Below are 14,132 nucleotides of genomic sequence, written 5' to 3'. Positions count from 1 at the left end.
TTTGCTTCATCGCCGTGACGTGCTCCGTCAAGGACAAGGTGGTGATGGAGGGGGAGGTGATGGTGATGATGCCCCGAGGATCAGCAGCAGAAGGGGTGAGAGGAGGAGGAGCAGGAGGAGCAGGAGAGGAGGAGCAGGAGGAAGAGGAGGAGGAGCAGGAGGAGGAGGAGCAGGAGGAGGAGGAGCAGGAGGAGGAGCAGGAGGAAGAGGAGCAGCAGCAGGAGGAGGAGCAGGAGGAAGAGGAGCAGGAGGAGGAGCAGGAGGAAGAGGAGGAGGAGCAGGAGGAGGAGCAGGAGGAAGAGGAGCAGCAGCAGGAGGAGGAGGAGGAGCAGGAGGAAGAGGAGGAGGAGCAGGAGGAGGAGCAGGAGGAAGAGGAGGAGGAGCAGGAGGAGGAGGAGCAGGAGGAGGAGGAGGAGCAGGAGGAAGAGGAGCAGCAGCAGGAGGAGGAGGAGCAGGAGGAAGAGGAGGAGCAGGAGGAGGAGGAGGAAGAGCAGGAGGAGGAGGAGGAGCAGGAGCACCCTGGCAGTTGAAGCCAAGTGACTGCATGATGCTGTTTATTTTGTTTATTGATGTAGTGCTCTAACAACAAGAATCATGTCCAGACAGTTTGGTTACCATGGAGACTTGTCATTTCCTGCTTTGTTGTTTTTCTAGTTAAAGGCACGCTCTGTACTTACTTTGATGTTGTGTGTTGGAATATAAAAACTGGACGAAAAACCCCCCCCCCACTGTTCTCAAAATCATTTCATCATTTTCATTTTTTTCTAGTTGTTTATTTGCAATTTTTTGAAACACTTAAATTTGTGACTTCAGACATGAATTTCGTTTTGAGTTCTTGAAGAAATAAGCCAAGTAGATGTTTCTGTTTGGCGTGATCTCGTGTTACTTAAACGTTGACGTGATCAGTGCAGACAGAAGGGTTCAATAAACGCTCTTCATTCACACACAGACTTAGATTAGATAGACTTCAGACTTCATCACAGATACATTAGACCATGTTGTGTCTAAAGTGTTTTAGCATACAGTACATGCTAAATTCATCATTGTCCACAGGAGATTAAAGGTCACCCCTACACGTTGGGCCACCCCCCTCCAAAAGGTCTGGACACGGATATCAACTTTTACGGGGTTTTAGAACATTTATCTGAGTAACCTGAATCTACTGACTCACAAAATTTCAAATAAACCAATCCAGTCCTTTGTTTGTGGTCTGCATAAATAAGTCTTCCCACAGAAAAATGCTCCATTTCAAATGTTCTCAGTTTGTGACATCACAGTTGGATTCTGGTAAAAAAAAAATATATATATATATATATTAAAAATAATCCCCTCTCCCTCTCCTGCTTGGATTGAAACTTTTATGCAGGGCCATCATTTGTATTGTCTTGACAGAAGAGTGATGTCTACTGGGAGAACTCAGGGGGACGTGGTTAATTGCATTTAAAGAGACACACCAAAACAGAGCGTTCTGAGAGAGCTGAAAACACAGCACAGATGTTTCATTTAGACCACAGAGGACAGATTGAAAATGTGGAGAAAGGGGTTATTAATATGTCCCCTTTAAAAAGCAGTTCCTCCTTCTGACCACTAGATGGCAGTGATAGAACTCCGCCGGCCTACGTCAGATCGACGCAGCCTGTTGACGGCGTCACATCGACGCAGCGTTTCCTGGTTACGGCAGAGCTAGCGCTTAGCAGTCACGTCGCTGCTCAAACTCAACATAGGTGTTGCGTTTTCCCCCGCGGTGTTTCAGTGAGTGACAGACGGACTTTCTTATCGGACGTTCACCGTTGACCCTCCAGGATGTCCTTCCTGGAGAAGCCGTCCCCCGGCAGGCAGCTGCTGGACGACACCGTCCCTCTGACGGCGGTGATCGAAGCCAGCCAGAACCTGCAGTCCCACACGGTGAGTCCAAACCGGAATTAAACCTGAACAACCTGGATATTTGTATTTTAACTTCATGTATATTTAACTGAAAGGTTTTCACTGCTGGGTGTGTTGCTCCTCATTAAGTTTATTTAAAGAGGCTGTCTGTGCTCATTTCTGCGCCACTAGTTCCATTATCGGACGTCTCTTCCTCCCTGAAACGTTGAATTTTTAATGATCCACAATCCTTTTTTTTATTACCACTATATAATTTGCATTACCAACTATCACCACTGTTTATCTGTTGACTGTAAAAATGCGATGGCAGCACGTTGGCTGTTAATCGATGCCACTGATGAAGCAATTTCCTGGAAGCTCGTCTGCATCCAGAAAAAAAAAAACAGCTGATTTAAGAGAATTTACTTAATGCATTTGACATCAACTGTGCAAAGGCCTGTGAGCAAAAAAAATCCACCTGTAATTATTATACCTGTGATAATCACGCAGAACCGTCGATTATTAAGATTAAACGTTCAACACAGCAGCGAACCCCCTTAAAAAAACGTGTATTTTATAAACTTCCTCAGTTCAGGCCGATGAAATGAGTGTTTAGAAAATAATAAGTAATCGTTTTGAATTTGTACAAGTCTGCTAAATAATTCGGCGTGTACTACTTCTACAAATACTCTTTTAGATTAAGTCTCTTTCAATCATTTGCCCACATGTCAGCTGTTTTCCCCAGTTCATTTGACTGAACAGCTTGAAAACAAAAGTAATCAGAATTTTAACGACGTTTGGCAGGCGGCATGTTTTACAACTTAGTTGTCTTGTATTGTTTATAACGAACATAACTTGGACTAAATATAAACGTTTAACTATTTACTTACTTGCAGTCTGAACGGATTCTTAAAAAAAAAAGGACCAGGTCATGTCAGAGGGAAACTATATAACAGGAGTCCTGTGTCCGATAATGGGCGCATGAGAGAGGGGGTTTGTTGTTGACAGTCCGGCTTGGATCAGCTGATAGCCAGTTAGCTTAGCGCGCTAATATCAGGGTTTATTTGTGTTGTGGTGTTTGTAAAGTGGACCCAAGTCCACATGAACCTGACAGGACACACTAATAAGGAGGTAATGATTAGATTGACATGTGTATCTGTGGATGGTAAAATCACACTTCTTTATACTTTGGAAATAAAACAGCTGCCAGATTGTCATTTTTTTTTTAAACTAAATTATTTCTGTGATGCAAAATGGGTCAGATGACGGCAGTATTTCTCAACATGTTAACAACTCCAAAACCTGTTGCAATACAGTGGGAACAGGCCTCCCCCTGCTTCAACACTGTCCACATTATAGAAGGACAAAGTCAGTCACCAGGTAAAATCAGTCATTGACCAGAGGAGAATAGAGTCTAAAGAGGGGGCGCCTTCTCTCCACGTATTTCTCCCACACTTACAGAGAAGTCAGTGATTGTAACGTTTAGATTACTGTGTTTCACAGAGCTTTAATTAAACTCCTGTTTTGTGTATGCATGCTGCTCTTTAAATGTCCTTTTCTCGCCTTGAAAGCGAGTCGACTTTTCAAGAACTGATGATGAACAAACATACAAGCGCACTTCTTCTTCTGTCTAACAGCGAGAAGAACCCTAACAAATCAAAAGTATTTAGTGACAGCGCTGATATTCCCAATCTGTGAATCTATATAGGTCAGTGTGGATCTTATTTGGATCATTTATATGTTAAATCACACGAGAACAAATATGAGTGAAGGCAGACTGCTGAAACACTGAACAATAAGACTTGACAAAGAAAATGGGACGGGTCTATTTCATAATGTCAGTATCAGCAGGAACACACACAGTGGCGTATTGTTAAATCTTTCTATTTGTACCTGTGTCCACAAACAGAGCTGTGGCTGATGCTAGAAAGTTATCAGAAAAGATTATAAAAGAATGAACACAAGGGAACGCAACGTTGTGTTTAAAGTCAGCTCAGAACAGGAAGTCAAAGCAGCTGTGGCTAAAGCTCGAGAACAAGGCAAGGCGTACTACTTTGGAGGTCGAGCCTTTGCCAACGGGACTGAACTGTTTCCAGCTACCTGAACGTGGTCACACCTGTCAACATGTGCCACAAGGCGAGTTACGAAAGAATGACCAAAGTGCTTCTTTCCATTCACTGTGTTTGTATTTCTCTAACTTAAAATTCTAGTATTGTGACGACCCTATTCTAGCATCCCAACGACTAACGCCCGACATATGCTCAACGTTAGTTACGCAGCCGACAACGCAGGATACGCACTTGCGTACCTGCCGTTGGTGGTCGCACCAAAATGCGCGAGGTACAACTACGCGTCCGCAAGTTGCAGTATCGTCAGTCCCGCTGGAGGCGCTCGTGGGCGTAATATATACAGACGCTGGTTTCTATGGTTTCCCCGGACGTTTGGCGTTGATGTTGACGTGCATATAGGAGGCGTTTTTAAAAAAAAATGACGGAACAGGACACGATGTTTGAGGAGCGTTTGATGGATGTGGTTCGTGATCATAACCATCTTTATGATGTAGGACGAGGATTGCTGTGATTGAATGTAAACAACAAACCGACGTTTCCGGACCACACAAACGGAGCTCTATTTGGCTGCCTGCCCCCTACAGGAGGCCTCCGGTAAGACACGTACGTTACGTTTGGACTTTGCGAGTATAAGTAAAGACAACGCGAGTGACAATCAGAACGCGTACGTGTCCGTTTGGTACTAACGTTGAGCATACTTCGGCCCTAAACGATAAAGGAACATTGCTAAGTTATTCTGAATTCCTCCACACTTTTGGCTTTCCAATCACCCGAAAAGAGTTTGCAATTTTTATGGATGCCATCCCATCTGGTATTTTAACTCTCTTAAAAGTGAAAAGGACTTTTTGGACCCTAAGTTGACCTCAGTTGGTGATTCATGTTTTGCCACCACCATGAGGAATAATAATCATAACATTCACTCTTCATTCCAAAGAGAGGTCAGCAGTACCCCGAATGTTGTTCCCTATTGGTCTAATTTTGTTGACAAGCTGAATTACATCTGGAACCTTCCTTCCTTCCAAGTCTCAAACTCATACATGGATCGATCCTGCTAAATAATATCTCCTTAAGCCTGGTTCACACGGCAGGATAATTACGCCGATTTTAGCCCAGATTCTCCCCTTCCGATAATCTTAAGGACGCCCCGATCATCATAAAATAATCTTATAAGATCATCCTGCCGTGTGTGGTGTGTTCAGACCGCTCTCGTCTGGTCGGAAGAACGTCGGGACCGCTCCGATCTCAAATCGGGGATATTCAACATGTTGGATTGTTTTGGCCCGATCTCTCATCATGTGTGGTGTTTCCCCCGAGGAGAAACAAGCACGAGCCTGTTGAATGTGACGCGTAGCCAATCAGAAAGCGAGGTGACGTAGTAGCGAAAACACCGGTAGCAAAACAACTGCTACTCACCTCCATATCAACATGTAGCAAGTACAGCTCATGCTCCCGTAGTCTCCGCTCCTTTGACCGACGCCTCTTTTTAAAACGTTTTTAACACGTTTTTTGTTTTTCAGTTAAAAACACAGTAAAACGATCCCTATTACATCCTCTTCGTCCGTTTGTTGACTCTGGAAACACGTTTAATCTCGAGAGGTTTTGCGAGATTTCCCGTCTGATCGGGGGACGTTCGCGAGTGAAATCGGTTCGTGTGTGGTGTGTTGATGTTGCCGTGTGGCCGCACACCACACACTGTACGACCGAAACTGTAAAACCTCCGATTATTTATCGCCATGTGTGTGGTCTCTACAGTTTGGGAAATCGGCCGACAATTTTAAAATCCTGCCGTGTGAACCAGCCTTTAGATTTAAGGTTCTTTTTGTGGAACATGTCCAGAAACTACGGGGCACTTGTTCTGGCATCGTCCCGACACCAGCACTTTCTGGAAAGATCTATCCCGATACATTACTGATGAACTTGTTTGTGATTTTTATTTGTTGTGGAAAGATGTACTGTTTGGTTTCCATGACAACAAAAGTAGAAAACGGAAAGAAATGTACCTAGTTAATTTGTTGATTTTAGAGAAATTTCATATCCACAAAGCCAAATTCAGTAACTCTAAACCTTCTGTTATTGCTTTTGGTAAGGACATGGAATAGTACATTAAAATAAAGAAAGCTGCTAAAACCATTCAGTTATGCTCTATTTTTAATGTATTTATTTGAAACTCCCCCTGGCTCTGCACTTTGCCACCAATAATAATAGATGCTAATACAAGTGTAATTCTGTATTAATTAAATTTCTTTTGCATTCTTTCCTTAAGCTCTGTTTTAATGTATTTCTGTTTTATGTCTGTAAAGCACTGTGAATTGCCTTTTGTCTAAACAGTGCTATATAAATAAAGTTGCCTTGCCTTAATGACTCCGTTTGCTTGTTCCTTCTGTTCCAGTACATCGTTTGTATTGTAAAGTTTAAATAAAGATTTATTTAAAAAAAAATAGAATGTTTTTTTTTTTTGTTTTTTTTTGTTTAAAAGGATCAAAGGAATTTTAAGAACTCTTGCATCATCAAAGACTCAAAGAGATCAAAGGCAATCCAATCAGACACTATCCAGGTTTAGATTACCACAGCTCACAGATCCAGGTTGAGACTACCATAGTTTACAGATCCAGGTTGAGACTACCATAGTTTACAGATCCAGGTTGAGACTACCATAGTTTACAGATCCAGGTTGAGACTACCATAGTTTACAGATCCAGGTTGAGACTACCATAGTTTACAGATCCAGGTTGAGATTACCACAGCTCACAGATCCAGGTTGAGACTACCACAGTTTACAGATCCAGGTTGAGATTACCATAGTTTACAGATCCAGGTTGAGACTACCATAGTTTACAGATCCAGGTTGAGACTACCACAGCTCACAGATCCAGGTTGAGACTACCACAGTTTACAGATCCAGGTTGAGACTACCACAGTTTACAGATCCAGGTTGAGACTACCATAGTTTACAGATCCAGTTTGAGAGGTAGCATTGTTAAAAACACACATCAACAAGATCTCTAACAGTTGAACATAGGACGCTCATTCTTAGATCAACATGTCCCACTCGCTGAAAGACTCAATGGTGAAAGGTGCTGAGGAGAAGGAGCAGGAGATGGTGGAGGTGCTCAGAAAGGAATTGGAGCGCCAAACATTGAGGGCTGACGGCCTCCAGAAAGAGCTGGAGGAGGCCAGGAATGAACTTCTGAGGACAACTAGCAAGAATAGGTTGAAGGTCGAGAGCCTAACAGCAGAAAACAACTCTCTGGAGCAGAGGATGAAGTTCATTGAGGAAGAGACCTTTAGCCTGGACATGCTGAACTCAGAGCAGCTGGAGTGTTTGAAGATCCAGCTGCAAGACAAGACCAACTGCTGTCATGAGCTGTCATTAAAACTTATGTTGCAGGAGGAGTCTAACCTGACTCTGCAGAAGAAGGTGGAGGATCTCCAACAGGACATGGATGTTAAAGTGTTGATTGCTGATAACCTCCAGAAAGAGCTGGAGGTCGTCAACAATCAGCATCTGGAGAGCACCAACAATGACTGGATGGTCATTGAGAGCCTGACTGAAGAGAACGTTTCTCTGGAGCAGAGGATGAAGGTCATAAAGGAAGAGGCCTTGAGCTGTATGCTAAACTCGGAGCAGCTGGAGTGTCTGAAGATCCAGCTGGAAGACAAGACCAACTGCTGTCATGAGCTGTCATTTGAACTTATGTTGCAGGAGGAGGGTAACCTGACTCTGCAGAAGAAGGTGGAGGATCTCCAACAGGGTATGGACGTTAAAGTGTCGATTGCTGATGACCTCCAGAAAGAGCTGGAGGAGGTCAGAAATGAACTTCTGAGGACAACTAGCAAGAATAGGTTGAAGGTCAAGAGCCTAACAGCAGAAAACAACTCTCTGGAGCAGAGGATGAGGTTCATAGAGGAAGAGACCTTCAGCCTGGACATGCTGAACTCAGAGCAGCTGGAGTGTTTGAAGATCCAGCTGGAAGACAAGACCAACTGCTGTCATGAGCTGTCATTAAAACTTATGTTGCAGGAGGAGTCTAACCTGACTCTGCAGAAGAAGGTGGAGGATCTCCAACAGGACATGGATGTTAAAGTGTTGATTGCTGATAACCTCCAGAAAGAGCTGGAGGTCGTCAACAATCAGCATCTGGAGAGCACCAACAATGACTGGATGGTCATTGAGAGCCTGACTGAAGAGAACGTTTCTCTGGAGCAGAGGATGAAGGTCATAAAGGAAGAGGCCTTGAGCTGTATGCTAAACTCGGAGCAGCTGGAGTGTCTGAAGATCCAGCTGGAAGACAAGACCAACTGCTGTCATGAGCTGTCATTTGAACTTATGTTGCAGGAGGAGGGTAACCTGACTCTGCAGAAGAAGGTGGAGGATCTCCAACAGGGTATGGACGTTAAAGTGTCGATTGCTGATGACCTCCAGAAAGAGCTGGAGGAGGTCAGAAATGAACTTCTGAGGACAACTAGCAAGAATAGGTTGAAGGTCAAGAGCCTAACAGCAGAAAACAACTCTCTGGAGCAGAGGATGAGGTTCATAGAGGAAGAGACCTTCAGCCTGGACATGCTGAACTCAGAGCAGCTGGAGTGTTTGAAGATCCAGCTGGAAGACAAGACCAACTGCTGTCATGAGCTGTCATTAAAACTTATGTTGCAGGAGGAGTCTAACCTGACTCTGCAGAAGAAGGTGGAGGATCTCCAACAGGACATGGATGTCAAAGTGTTGATTGCTGATAACCTCCAGAAAGAGCTGGAGGTCGTCAACAATCAGCATCTGGAGAGCACCAACAATGACTGGATGGTCATTGAGAGCCTGACTGAAGAGAACGACTCTCTGGAGCAGAGGATGAAGGTCATAAAGGAAGAGGCCTTCAGCCTGGACATGCTAAACTCAGAGCAGCTGGAGTGTCTGAAGATCCAGCTGCAAGACAAGACCAACTGCTGTCATGAGCTGTCCTTTGAACTTATGTTGCAGGAGGAGGCTAACCTGACTCTGCAGAAGAAGGTGGAGGATCTCCAACAGGACATGGACGTTAAAGTGTTGATTGCTGATGACCTCCTGATAGAGCTGGAGGTTGTCAACAATCATCATCTCGCACCAACAATGACTGGATGGTCATTGAGAGCCCAACTGAAGAGAACGACTCTCTGGAGCAGAGGAAGAGGCCTTCAGCCTGCTAAACTCAGAGCAGCTGGAGTGTTTGAAGATCCAGCTGCAAGACAAGACCAACTAATGTCATGCTGTCAATTCAAACATCTGAAGAAGTTGGACGAGCCATGACAATCCCAGTCAGTCCACCACCTCCCCAACCCCTCAGTCCCAAACAATCACACAAGCTGTAACAGACAGGCAGACTCGAAGGGGACATGTGAAGTCCTGACGGACAGATGTATACAGTGGTGTGAAAAAGTGTTTGACTCGTTATCAGGTTTAGGGGGCAAACACTTTTCCACACCACTGCATTCCCAACGTGTCTGCGTGGGTTTTCTCCGGGGACTCCGGTTTCATCCCACACTCAATAATTTGGACTTCAAAATAAAATCAAGATCAACATGAATAAACTCATGAATTAAACATTAATAATAATTGACATTCTTTATGCATTGTTGGATTTCCTTTAATCACTTTTTAAGTATTTCTCATGTTTTTGTTTGTATTGAGAGTATTATGGCGTGATAATGTCAAAAAGTATAGATATACATCATTTAGACAGATGTTGGACAGTAATACGTTGGACGGTCAGACGTTGGACGGTCAGATGTTTGACAGTAAGATGTTTGACGGTCAGACGTTGGACGGTCAGACGTTGGACGGTCAGACGTTGGACAGAAAGATGTTGGACAGTCAGATGTTGGGCAGTAAGATGTTGGATGGTCAGACGTTGGATGGTCAGACGTTGGACGGTCAGATGTTGGACAGTAAGATGTTGGACGGTCAGATGTTGGACGGTCAGACGTTGGACGGTCAGATGTTGGACGGTCAGACGTTGGACGGTCAGATGTTTGGCAGTCAGATGTTGGACAGTAAGATGTTGGACAGTAAGATGTTTGACGGTCAGATGTTTGACGGTCAGATATTGGACAGTAAGATGTTGGACGGTCAGATGTTGGACAGTAAGATGTTTGACAGTCAGATGTTTGGCAGTAAGATGTTGGACGGTCAGATGTTGGACAGTAAGATGTTTGACGGTCAGACGTTGGACGGTCAGATGTTGGACGGTCAGATGTTGGACAGTAAGATGTTGGACGGTCAGATGTTGGACAGTAAGATGTTTGACAGTCAGATGTTTGGCAGTAAGATGTTGGACGGTCAGATGTTGGACAGTAAGATGTTTGACGGTCAGATGTTGGACGGTCAGATGTTGGACAGTAAGATGTTGGACGGTCAGATGTTTGGCAGTAAGATGTTGGACGGTCAAATGTTGGACAGTAAGATGTTTGACAGTCAGATGTTTGGCAGTAAGATGTTGGACAGTAAGATGTTGGACGGTCAGATGTTGGACGGTCAGATGTTGGACGGTCAGATGTTGGACGGTCAGATGTTGGACGGTCAGATGTTTGGCAGTAAGATGTTGGACAGTAAGATGTTGGACGGTCAGATGTTGGACAGTAAGATGTTGGACGGTCAGATGTTGGACGGTCAGATGTTGGACGGTCAGATGTTGGACAGTAAGATGTTGGACGGTCAGATGTTTGACGGTCAGATGTTTGACGGTCAGATGTTGGACGGTAAGATGTTGGACGGTCAGATGTTTGACGGTCAGATGTTGGACAGTAAGATGTTGGACAGTCAGATGTTGGACTGTCAGATGTTGGACTGTCAGATGTTGGACAGACAGATCTTGGGACAGTCAGATGTGAGAGCCTTGGTACGGGATCTTTCTCAGGTACAGCAGCTGGACAGAATCAGACGTCGGGGCCGGAGCGGTTTACATCGTGAGTCTGGGCTGTTTGTGAAACTGCTCAGAACACACTAATGAATGAATGCGGCAGATTAGAGCAGAAAGCCGAGTCTGTCTGCAGGATTAAGACTGTGAGAGGATTAGATTTAGAAAGTTCAATGTTTACATTGAGGTTCTTTTTCCAGATTTTTCTCAGGTCTTCTTCGATACAGTGAACAACAAACGCACTGGGTTAAAGTACTGCTTAGAAACTGAAACTTAAGAAACAGAAGATTAATTGGACGTGGCTTTAACTGGTGTGAGTGTGGGCTGGTTGTCTGTCTCTATACTTCCGCTCTGTGATTGACAGGTAAAGAATCCATTATACCCCACCTCTCGCCCAATCACAGCTGGGTTCAGCTCTAGTCTTGATGACCCCGAACAGGAGAAATAAGTGCAGATAATGGATGTATTTGATTTGTCTCAGAAAACAACTCCTTTAAATGTCATTTTTATTTTTCCTCCTCTCGTAGGAGTACATCATCAAAGTCCAGAGGGGCGTGTCTTCAGAGAACAGCTGGCAGGTAAACGCACCAATCACAACCTCAGATGTCACGTTAACCCTTGTCAGGTTTAAAACACGATGTGTTGAACGCTCACCTGACTTGTTCGACTGTCCATGAGGTCGGTCAGTCACAGCTGTTTGTGTGTTTGTTGTTGCAGGTGATCCGACGTTACAGCGACTTTGACGTTCTCAACAGCAGCCTGATGGTGAGTGTCACGTCTTTGAGTCCCACATGACCACACCGCAGGGATCTCAAGTTTTCAGATGGAGAGCAAAGGCGTTCACAAAGGTCCTGCAGACATTTTCAGCTTCAGTTCTTTCCCAACATTTTGTCACGTGCACACTGTCTACGTTTAATGAACGTGTAAAAAAAAAAAAAACAACGCGTCTCCTTTTTGTACTTGACGTCTCGTTGCGTTCGTGTAATCGTTGTTTTGATCTGCATTTCTTCCTGATGCGTAGTTTCTCTGACCTTTAGGAGCGATCTCCTTGTAGCTCTTGTCTTTTTTTTATTTTTACGACAGTTGAACGTCATAAAAATTCCTCTGAGCATGAAATGGATTTAATGAGACAGATGTCATCAAAGTCTGTTCAGGCTTCAAGGACAGAGCAGAGATAGCCTCAGTCAAGTTACGCATTGTTATTTGTTCCTCTTTGTTCAAGTACTTCCAGACTTTTATTTTCTTGCTAACGGCTGACACGGTGTGTGTAACTCTGAGCGATGACACGGCGATCACAGGTGTGATCAGTGAAATAAATAAAAGGACGTCAAGTACGAGTACTGGAGTAATCACAACATTAGCTGAATGTGTTTACAACGTGATAAATGGACTCTAACTTCTACACACACACACACACACACACACACACACACGCACACACACACACACACCAGCTCGTCTTGGCCAATCGACTTCCTGTGTGAGTCATGTACGTGGTCGTTTTTTTTTAACAACATGTCGCAACACTGATTTCTGTTTAAACACATTCAGAAACTTAACATTCCCATCAGCCTCCTGGACTGTGCAAACCAACACGTGTCAGCATGCTAACAAGCCAAACTAAGACGTGAGCATAGCAGACGTTGTACCTGATGACATCATCAGCGTGTGAGCGGGTTAAGGAGCTGACATTTAGACATTTAGGTCAGACGTGTGCTCGGAGATTCTCTGCAGCTGAGGGCGGGGAAGAATGGCAAAATGGATATGGAACTATAGTGTTATGTGTTTCTAAAAATACATGTAGGGATGTAGATGTTTGCTGGGATGATGCTTTTAAAAGATAATTAACCTTAAGGTGGCGTTCATAATAACACAGCAGCTGTAGATCTGGGATGAACAGATTTGAATGTACAGTAAACTCTGCTTTAAACTTTAAATATGAAAACAGTTGACATCATTAGAAATGATAACGAGGTGCGTAGAGATGAATAGAAACCCCGACCTACATCGGATGAGTGATGGCAGGAATGTGAAGGGTTAATGGATTGGTGATGGCGATTACCACACGTTCCTCCTTCGACACAGTGAGACATGATCGACGGGATAAGATGGGGGGGAACAAACGTTCAACATGTGAATGACCCCGTGTGACCTGGAGCAGTATTGACACGACACAAAGAAGCTTTACACATTAAACTGCTCACAACTCATAAACATGTGAAACTTGTGACCGTGTGTCGCAAGTGAAAACCTCCAGATTATATTTGATAATTAATGTCCGATTATCTGGCCTACTTAGACGTAATCGTGCTAGTCGAGAGTATAGATCTGATTATCCCGTGCTGACTGTGCAGAGAGCAGGAAGTAAGCAGATTTTCTGCTGAGGTTTGGCGTGCTCGCTTCCTTTTAGGGGTCTCTCACTGACCCCGACCGCCTGTCAGCTCCTGATCTTCTGTCAACAAGGCTGCAGGAGCGTCGGAAACCTGCAGTGTGTCTGTTTCAGAGTCACTTCTTCACAAACAGGATCTCTCTCTCTCTCTCTCTCTCTCTCTCTCGCTCGCTCTCTCCTCAGGTGTGCGGCATCAGTCTCCCTCTTCCTCCCAAGAAGCTGATCGGAAACATGGACAGAGAGTTCATAGCAGAGAGGCAGAGAGGACTGCAGGCGTATCTGGACTCCATTACCCAGCATCCCCTGCTTTGCAGCTCCTTGTTTGTCAAGAAGTTCCTCGACCCCAACAACTACTCCGCCAACTACACAGGTGTTGTCCCCTGTCCTTTAATCTTTTGATGACCTGACGAGGTGAGGGTGGGAAGTCAACGTAAACGTTCATTAAATGTCGTCGTCTTCTGTTTGGCAGAGATCGCCCTGCAGCAGGTCTCCATGTACTTCAGGTCGGACCCAAAGTGGGAGGTCCTGGAGCCTCTCCGAGACATGGGTAAGAGTCCGCACCTTCAGAGATCAGTCATTGATCTAACTACTTCCTGATTGATATTCTGTTATTAACCACTCAGTGAATTAAATCACGTTTTATTTCTTTTTGTTGAATTCGAGCAGTTCAGTCTTTAACTTTTGATCAGTGAAAACGTCCCAATGAAAAGGACGACTTCAGTCATTTGAGTGTCTGAGACTTTTCTGGATGTTTTTTTTTTTGTTTTTTTTTAATCACTTGGTTTGAGGGCAGATCATCTAAAAACGTGTTGTTGTTTCTCCTGCTGTCGGTCTGTGATCATCACTCGTCAAACACGATCATCCCGTCGCCGTCTGCGTTTGTTTTCGTAATCCGTCTGACACGCAGCGTTATTTTCTTCCTACAGT

The 14,132-nt window shown here is 44.4% G+C and overlaps 2 protein-coding genes across 4 annotated transcripts in view; both read left to right on the top strand.

Moving 5' to 3' along the window:
- Nucleotides 1-2: 2 nt before the first annotated feature.
- On the top strand, nt 3-1,200 carry LOC306823109 (uncharacterized protein; the record flags this gene model as incomplete). Its single annotated transcript, XM_079342475.1, has 1 exon — nt 3-1,200. A coding segment is annotated over one exon (528 nt), but the record flags the coding sequence as incomplete, so codon positions are not given.
- A 440-nt stretch (nt 1,201-1,640) lies between these two features.
- Nucleotides 1,641-14,132, top strand: part of pxk (PX domain containing serine/threonine kinase) — a 22,878-nt gene continuing 10,386 nt past the window's right edge. For all 3 annotated transcript variants that reach the window (XM_079341654.1, XM_079341656.1, XM_079341655.1), the window contains exons 1-5: nt 1,641-1,905; nt 11,344-11,394; nt 11,534-11,581; nt 13,389-13,575; nt 13,675-13,752. In XM_079341654.1, coding sequence (XP_079197780.1) covers nt 1,804-1,905; nt 11,344-11,394; nt 11,534-11,581; nt 13,389-13,575; nt 13,675-13,752 — 466 coding nt within the window. In that variant the 5' untranslated portion in view covers nt 1,641-1,803. The remainder of the gene's footprint in view (nt 1,906-11,343; nt 11,395-11,533; nt 11,582-13,388; nt 13,576-13,674; nt 13,753-14,132) is intronic.

Source organism: Symphodus melops, assembly GCF_947650265.1.
Source record: "Symphodus melops genome assembly, chromosome: 4".
Lineage (NCBI taxonomy): Eukaryota > Metazoa > Chordata > Actinopteri > Labriformes > Labridae > Symphodus > Symphodus melops.
The sequence above is the reverse complement of the archived record's forward strand: the minus strand, read 5'-3'. Positions and strand labels throughout refer to the sequence as shown.